The 9174-nt window shown below is 44.8% G+C and overlaps 1 protein-coding gene across 1 annotated transcript in view; it reads left to right on the forward strand.

Annotated features, from left to right (window-relative positions):
- Positions 1-7904, forward strand: part of prdm1b (PR domain containing 1b, with ZNF domain) — a 19648-nt gene extending 11744 nt beyond the window's left edge. Inside the window, exons 3-7 of the mRNA XM_037693720.1 lie at positions 2175-2294; positions 4265-4505; positions 5771-6627; positions 6709-6837; positions 7161-7904. Of these exons, the coding sequence (XP_037549648.1) occupies positions 2175-2294; positions 4265-4505; positions 5771-6627; positions 6709-6837; positions 7161-7736 (1923 nt within the window). The 3' untranslated portion in view covers positions 7737-7904. The remainder of the gene's footprint in view (positions 1-2174; positions 2295-4264; positions 4506-5770; positions 6628-6708; positions 6838-7160) is intronic.
- The last annotated feature ends 1270 nt before the right edge of the window (positions 7905-9174 follow it).

Below are 9174 nucleotides of genomic sequence, written 5' to 3' on the forward strand. Positions count from 1 at the left end.
TGGTCTGTATTGGAGTCCAGGTCCTGGTCTGTATTGGAGTCCAGATCTTGGTCTGTAGTGGAACCCAGGTCCTGGTCTGTAGCAGAGTCCAGCTCCTGGTCTGTAGTAGAGTCCAGGTCCTGACTTGTAGCAGAGTCCAGCTCCTGGTCTCCGCTACATGTTCACTAACAGGAACTCACAGGTTTGAGCACATTACTTCGGTTCTGTCCTCTCTTCACTGGCTTCCTGTACGTGTCAGAGTTGATTTTAAAATTCTCCTGCTGACATTCAAGTGCATTAACGGCCTCGCACCCTCATATTTCTCCGACCTTCTTCATCCTTATGCTCCTTCTCGGGCTTTGAGATCATCAGACCAGCTGCTTTTGGCCGTACCAAAAACCAGCTGAAGCTCAGAGGAGATCGAGCGTTTTCAGTCGTGGGTCCTAAACTCTGGAACAATCTGCCCATCAACATTCGACAGGTCACCTCAGTCTCTGCCTTTAAATCTCTCCTAAAAACACATCTGTACTCACTGACACATCTGTACTCACTGACACATCTGTACTCACTGACACATCTGTACTCACTGACACATCTGTACTCACTGACACATCTGTACTCACTGACATTTAACACAGGGTGATCAGATTTAGATCTAGTTTTTCATTGATGCCGATTCTGTTTATGCTTTTGTTATTATTCCTATTTAACACAAGGTCATCAGATCTTATTTAGTATTTCAGTGTTTCTAATTGTTTTTGGTTTTATATTTTTATTCCATGTGCTGTAAATATATCTTGCTACTTTTTATTTGATGATGTGATATTTTTGTTAAGCACTTTGGTAACAGTTTCTGTTTTAAATGTGCTCTATAAATAAATCTGACTTGACGACTGGTCTGTGACAGAGTCCAGATCCTGGTCTGTAGTGGAATCCAAGCCCTGGTCTGTAATAAAGTCCTGGTCCTGGTCTGTATTCGAGTCCTGGTCTGTATTCGAGTCCAGGTCATGGTCTGTAGTGGAGTCCAGGTCCTGGTCTGTAGTGGAGGCCAGGTCCTGGGCTGCAGAAGACCCCAGGTCCTGGTCTGTATTGGAGTCCAGGTCCTGGTCTGTAGCAGAGTCCAGCTCCTGGTCTGTAGTAGAGTCCAGGTCCTGGCTTGTAGCAGAGTCCAGCTCCTGGTCTGTAGCAAAGTCCAGATCCTGATCTGTATTGGAATCCAGGTCTTGCTCTGTAGTGGAGCCCAGGTCCTGGTCTGTAGCGGAGTCCAGGTCCCGGTTTGTAGCAGAGTCCAGCTCCTGGTCTTTAGCAGAGTCCAGCTCCTGGTCTGTAGTAGAGTCCAGATCCTGATCTGTAGCAGAGTACAGATCCTGGTCTGTAGCAGAGTCCAGATTCTGGTCTATATTGGAGTCCAGGTCTTGATCTGTAGTGGATCCCAGGTCCTGGTCTGTAGAGGAGTCAAGGTCCTGGTTTGTAGCAAAGTCCAGCTCCTAGTCTGTAGTAGAGTCCAGATCCTTGTCTGTAGCAGAGTCCAGGTCCTGGTTTGTAGTGGAATCCAGGCCCTGGTCTGTAATGAAGTCCTGGTCCTTGTCTGTATTGGAGTCCTGGTCTGTATTCGAGTCCAGGTCCTAGGCTGCAGCAGACCCCAGGTCCTGGTCTGTATTGGAGTCCAGGTCCTGGTCTTTATATGAGTCCAGGTCTTGGTCTGTTATGGAGCCCAGGTCCTGGTCTGTAGCAGAGTCCAGGTCCTGGTTTTGTAGCAGAGTCCAGCTCCTGGTCTGTAGCAAAGTCCAGATCCTGGTTTGTAGTGGAGCCCAGCTCCTGGTCTGTAGCAGAGCCCAGATCCTGATCTGTATTGGAATTCAGGTCTTGGTCTGTAGTGGAGCCCAGGTCCTAGTCTTTTTTTTGAGTCCAAGTCATGTTCTGTAATGGAGTCCAGGTCCTGGGCTGCATCAGAGCCCAGATCCTGGTCTGTAGTGGAGGCCAGGTCCTGGTCTCTAGCAGATTAGAGAAAGCATTAAGTCTCCTCATTGGTTTAGCTTGATAGGGTAAGTAGGTCATGTTGAGGGTTTAACTGAAAGCTCTGAGCTACCATGACAGAGCAGACAGGTCAAAGACCTGCTGGACGTCAACAAGTCCCACCTCACACTGTAAACAACTCATGGCTCAAACACCCAGTGATGCTTCTTCTCTTACAGGTTATGGGTGTTTTCAGCAAAGAGTACATTCCTCAGGGGACTCGCTTTGGGCCCCTACAAGGAGACATCTACACCAAAGACAGCGTCCCCAAGGAGTCCAACAGGAAGTACTTCTGGAGGGTGAGTAACTCTAACGTGTGTAACTCCACTGAGAAACAGGGAAAGTCTCAGGGACACAATGACCCTTGGAAAGCTCATAGAGCTGTTCCTCTCTGAGTCTTCAGATTTCACATCACATCTGCATTCAGATGGCAGTAAGGAAACAGAATGTCTCACTGGGATGGCGGAGGTTCTCAGGGCTTTTGGTGTAAATTCTAGAGGAAGTTGTGAGCAGCAGGATTCCTGGCACTTAGATCTTGTTGTTTGTTTGGACAGTCTTTTTTATTTTCTTTCTACCATTCTGAAGCTGCTTGTACATGTATCATTCAGGAATTTTTTTCCACTCCTGAGTCAATTCCCAAAAGGAGTTCTTGCCACCGTTATACCATACCATACCATACCATACCATACCAATTTATTTATAGAGCACTTAAAACAGCAACAAGGCCAACCAAAGTGCTGTACAAAAGAAAACAAACATGCACAGCGGACAGGAAAACATAAAATAGAAATACAGATACAAATAGCAGCAGAAGCTAACTAAAATGGCCAACAGTGTAGAGAACAGACCGGACCAAAACAAATCGCAACGTGGTAAAGGCAAGAGAATAGAAGTGGGTCTTCAAGCGAGACTTAAAGACTGAGAGTGTGGGAGCCTGCCGGACACTCAGTGGCAACTCATTCCACAGTCGTGGACCTGCAACAGAGAAAGCCCTGTCACCTCTGAGCTTACGACGGGTTTCTGGGACTGAGAGAAGCATCTGGTCTGCTGACCTCAGAGAGCGCGGTGGGACATATGGTATGGTATAAAGTTTATTAATTTTAAAAAAGTACAAAACAATTCCATAACAATATAAAAAAGGATACAAAAGATTTAAAATGAAAGGCAGCAGAAAGAAGAAAAAATCTTATATCTGCCCCTTTTTTTTCAAACAATTATTTCAGACATAATAATCTTCAAGTAACAGTACAAAATGAATAACTTTCTAATTTTTCTAATTCTAATACAAAACACACACTAAGCTACTTCATATATACATTTTTAACAATTCAGTTTTGATCTTTTTCTTAAATGTACACATTGACTTGACATTTTTCACATCACTCTCTAGACCATTCCACAATCCAACTCCTTGGATTGAGGTAGACCTTCCCTTCAGACTAGTTCTGAATTTTGGTTTGACAAATATCTCTATCCCCTTAAGATTATAACAACTTTGTCTTTTAACAAAATTTCTTTGGATATTTAATGGTAGTGTGTTATTTTGAGCTCTATACATAACTGATAAAATACTGTAATCTACCAAATCATGGAACTTCAATAACTTCAGTTGATAAAATAATGGCTGCAGAAGATCAGTGAGATAGGATAGGATAGGATAGTTATAGGTCTTTTCCTTCCTCTTCACTTCCTGTAAACCTGCCAGGGGTGTTCCTGCCTCATTACAATATTGAAAGTGCACTGCAGGTGTGATTGTGTTATCAGCCATGTGACACCGGTGCAGGTTGGATCCTGGCTACAGGCCAGCTCCTCTCATGTTTCACTTTCAATTAATTTTTGTTACACAAGCAATTCAAACTCTTTTTGTTTTTTCTCTAAAGGCAGGATAATAACTTGTGATTCTGTGGCATTCGGTCAATGAGTCAGTGAGTCAGTGAATCGGTGAATAAACTGAATTGAATTGAGTCAGAAACCACAGAAGAAGTGAGAAAGGAGAAGAAACAGGCAGTGATGACTTAGTATGCCACACCTCCAAACTTCACACCTAAAAAGCTGTGACTATGACACCAACAGTCAGAAGGCAACAGTCAGGACTGACAGCTACATGGCTGAGGTGATTATTCTCCCATCAAGTCCACCTTTCCTTCAGGATCAGGAGATTCTGTGGTCCTACAGTTGGGTTGGATTCTGTGGGTGGCAGCTGTGTTGCTGACAGATCAGCTGTTTCATTCTTAACTCAATCCATCATTGCTCTTTTCTTCTTTTGCAGATTTACAGTGGTGGGCATCTTGAAAACTTCATCGATGGCTTTGATGTCTTCAAGAGCAACTGGATGCGTTATGTAAACCCAGCTCATTCCCTGGCAGAACAGAACCTGGTGGCCTGCCAGAACGGCAGAGACATCTACTTCTACACCATCCGGCCCGTGGAGACCAAACAGGAGTTGCTGGTGTGGTACAGCCAGGAGTTTGCCCAGAGACTCTGTGGCCAGCAGGAAAAGCATCGACACAGTGAGTTCCTCCCCCCAAAGCATCTTTTTACCCAACATCTGGAAGAACAGCAGCAAACACAGACTGTATGGAAAAACCTGACTCGCTGTTCAGCTGGTGTCTCCACACACATAGAGACGTTAGTCCCTGTGGTCAGACTGAAGACTGGAGGGTTAGGGTTCAAAACTATTGATTAATTTGAAGAAAGACAGAGTGAAACATGGTAAAGAACAGATGATCTTCTGTTCATATTAACTGTGAGGCAGAACGATGATTCATTAAAGTCCTCTGCTTTTCTTAGAAGACCTGAAAAGATTTTAAAGAGTTTTAGATAGAAGTGTTGTGAAGTAATCTGGTTCTCTGGTGGAGTCTTTGTCCAACAGGTAGTTTGAGATCCAACAGAAACTTTAAACAAAATATTAAAATTATTATAGCTGCTGAGTTTGACTGGAGAGATATTAAAGACCTGAGACACCTGTCCAAAGTGCCTGAGTGACTCACCTGTTTCCTGTTTACATCATCAAGTTTAACTTTCAACATCTGGACTGATTAGAGGAAACCATGATTCATCAGACACCTTGTGATGGTCATGCTCAGCCCCATGACTAACATTCAAGCAGCGGTTCAGTTCCAGTTAGTCCTGCAGGTCTGATCCTATGGTTAGTCTGTCTGGATAGGGTTAAATTCTAACCATCTTATTTTGGTTGTTCAGTAGCAACTCCCCCCACCTCCACATAATCCCAGGTTATTCTTTAGTATTGATCACATGATATCTCAGCTGTAAAAATAAAAGCATCGCTCATGGAACAGAACTTTAGACCTGTGTGACTCAGCTCAGAGAGTTCAGGAAGGTCAGTTTATTTTTGTAGCTCCAAGTCCCAGCAGGTTGTCTCAGAGCTCTGTACAGAAACATTCACACACATAACAAAAGACAGTAAAAGTATGAAGTGAGTGAATAAAGAAGTATTTTTATTGTTAAACCTTGAACATTGAGAAACAGATGAGTTGTCAAAACAGAAGAAGTAGAGCAGAAGCAGGACACGTCTTTTTTTAACTTGTGGTCAGTTGTGAAAGACTATACTGAGAAAAGGTTTCATACATGAACTCCCACAGAAAAATCACTTGTGTGACTGAAAAGCAAAAATGTTCCTTCTATGATTCATGTCACATGAAAACTGAAAGTACAATCATTGACCGTGAGAGGGTGCGTCTCTTGTAGGCAGCCGGATGAACTGTGCAGGATATTTACTAATAAAAACTTGTTGGTTTTGTGTTTTTATCCTCAGAACCCAGTGACAAAGAGCTAACCAACCAGAGTCTACCTCACCAGACAAGGCTCAGAGACAGACCAAAGGAAGAACACAGGAAGGAAGTCAGAGAGGAGAAGACAGATGTGGAGATGTTGGAGAGAGACACACCTCCTGACACTCCTGATGAGCAGATAGTGGACTTCAGTAGAAAGATGGAGAAGCAGCCTAAGAGGAGAGAGCACGGCCTGGGCTACAATCACCCCTACATACCAAATCACAACTCCTCTCTCTTAACTCCACACAGAAACCTACCCCTTCACCTCCATGGCCTCTACGGCCACAAGGAGGGGCTTGTCTCCTCCTATCCCCTCTACTCTCAATCCAGACCTCTTCAGCCCCCTTATCAGTTCCTTCCTTCATACGGTCCTCACTATCCTCGCCTCCTCCTGCCCTCTTACTCTCCTCCTTTCCCTGGAATGTTTTCCACAAGAGGAACCCCACAATACAGCAGTTACCTGGAGACAGATGTATGCCCATTCCCCCCAGTCAGCCCACCCAAACTACTCCCAGTGTCCCTCCCATATGATCCATGTCCACAAGGAGGTCTGAAGGAACTAACACCAAATGTTTCACCACTAAGAGGCACCCAAGCCACCCCAGAACTGTCTCCCCCAGCCAAGCCTGATATCTACCATTGCACGCCCCCCAAACCTTCCCCGTCTGGCCATGAAGAAGCCATGAACCTCAGCCTGAGCACAAACAAAACCACCACAGCACCACGTAATGGCCCTGGGCACAAATCCCTGCCCTACCCCCTAAAGAAGCAGAATGGAAAGATCAAATATGAATGTAACGTCTGTTCCAAGACATTTGGACAGCTATCAAACCTCAAGGTAACAACATTCTCATATTACAAATGTCAAACATTTCCACCCATTATCAGAACCCAGAACTCAGGATTCTTTTCATCATAGGTCCATCTGAGAGTGCACAGTGGTGAAAGACCATTCCACTGTCACCTGTGCAAGAAAAGCTTCACTCAGCTGGCCCACCTTCAGAAACATCACCTGGTCCACACAGGAGAGAAACCACACAAATGTCAGGTACATTAAAACCCATGGCACATACCAAGAAGATGAAGAAGTCACACACCTGACTGGTGATTCAGAGTGTTTGAGTATCACTGTCATATCTGACCCTGCCATAGAAGAGTATCTTTACACTTTCTGTTTGCTAATCTGCCTCTGTGGGTGTGAGTGATAAGGTGCTACTTGTTTCAATTAAAAAAACATGTCTGTCAGGTTTTATAGCTGTGACAGAATTGGATTCATCTGCTGAGAGTGACAGGAATGTGAAACAATGACTAACAACTCTTTCACTTCAGTAATGAGTCAGGTGACCCTCTGAACTTTTTCTTGTTCTCCAGGTGTGCCACAAGCGCTTCAGCAGCACCAGTAACCTGAAAACGCACCTTCGGCTGCACTCTGGTGAGAAACCTTATCAGTGCAAGCTGTGTAACACCAAGTTCACGCAGTACATCCACCTGAAACTGCACCGCCGCCTCCACAGCAGTCGTGATCGGCCCTACTGCTGCCAGCTCTGCACCCACACCTTCTTTCACCACTTTTCCCTCCGCATCCACCAACACAGCTGCTGCCCCACCAACTTCAATGCTTCCGTCAACGTGCACATGAAGGAGATGGTGGAGCGCTTCGATGCCAGTCAGGAGGCCGACATGCTTACAGAAACAGCATCAGCCTCTCAAGTGGGGGAAGCTGCTGAGCGATGGCTGACCCATACCCTGGAAGTAGAGGGTAAGGAGGACCAGAAGGAGGCAACGGTACTGCTCAAGACCCTGACAGAGGTGATGAACACACCAGTAACTCCTGCCACCTGGTCTACAGTGCCAGCACCACACCACAACCCTCCTATGGCCTTTCAGGACAGGGCCAGTGTTGTGCATCTCCACAAACAGCCAACAATGAAAATAGAAGGACAGTGAAGACACCCACAGGACTGGGGACACCCTCAGAACTGGGGACAACTTCAGGACTGGGGACACCCTCAGGACTGGGGATGGACTATAGGACTGAGAATGGCCTTCAGGACTGTGGACTGATTCCAGGACTGGGGACAGACTCCAAGACTAAAGAACTAACGTCAAATGATCCACCAAAATAAACGCATATGTCTCCAAGTCAAACTCGTAGTTTTCCTCATAGAGGGAACTTCTCCTGATCCAGCGAGTGCAGAGTCCAAAGACCAGGTCAGAGATCCGACCTCTTCCCAGTGTCTCTTTTAAAAAACTGTGATGTATTTAAAATCCTCCCACTCAGGTAGAAACTTGCTGACTTTGTTGTGCTTTAACTTGTTCTTATTGAAATAATTATTTATTGAATAACAAATTCTTACAAACCTTTTTCTTGTATTTATGGAATAGTTCTGTAGTTTTTTCTTGATGCATGCTCAATAATCCAGGTAGAAAAATCTAAAAAAAGTTAAATTGGGTCCTCTGGACATTCAAAAAAACAAAACAAAGCAAAACAACAAAAAAATGTAGAAACATTTCGTCTTTCATCCGAAAGACTTCCTCAGTCTGAGGAGCTGTGTTCAGCTCAGTCTCTTAAATAGCACCTACTCAGAGTGGATCAACCAGTTTGCTGCTGACAACCAAAACCAAAACAAAATTTACAAGACTGAGCTGAATACAGCACCTCAGACTGAGGAAGTCTTTCAGATAGAAGACGTAACATTTCTACATTTTTTTGTTGTTTTGCTTTGTTTTGTTTTTTTGAATGTCCATAGGACCAGATTTAACTTTTTTAGATTCTGTAGTTTTTGTTTGTTGACGTGTTTGATCTGTGGATGAAAATAATGTTTCTTTTTTAATCTGTCAAAAGAAGCCTTTGCCAAAATGACAACCACATGCTCGAATGTTTTTATTTCACTTTGTCTCACTGAATAGAGTGGAAAGACAAACCGTCCCACAGTCCCAGAGACAAACCATCCCAAAGTCCCAGAGACAAACGTCCCACAGTCTGAGGCAATCCATCCCACAGTCCCAGAGACAAAGCTTCCCACAATTCCAGAGACAAACCACCCCACAGTCCCAGATACAAACCATCCCACAGTCTCAGAGACAAACTGTCCCACAGTCCCAGAGACAACCCATTCCACAGTCTCAGAGACAAACCATCCCACAGTCCCAGAGACAAACTGTCCCACAGTCCCGGACACAAACCATCCCACAGTCCCACAGTCCCAGAAACAAACCATCCCATAGTCTCAGAGACAAACCATCCCAAAGTCCCAGAGTCAACCCATTCCACAGTCCCAGAGACAAACAGTCCCACAGTCCCAGAGACAAACCATCCCACAATTCCATACAACCCATCCCACAGTCCCAGAGACAAACCATCCCATGTCCCAGAGACAAACCA

This window comes from Nematolebias whitei, chromosome 19 (genome assembly GCF_014905685.2).
Source record: "Nematolebias whitei isolate Nwh7 chromosome 19, NemWhi1, whole genome shotgun sequence".
Taxonomy (NCBI): Eukaryota; Metazoa; Chordata; class Actinopteri; order Cyprinodontiformes; family Rivulidae; genus Nematolebias; species Nematolebias whitei.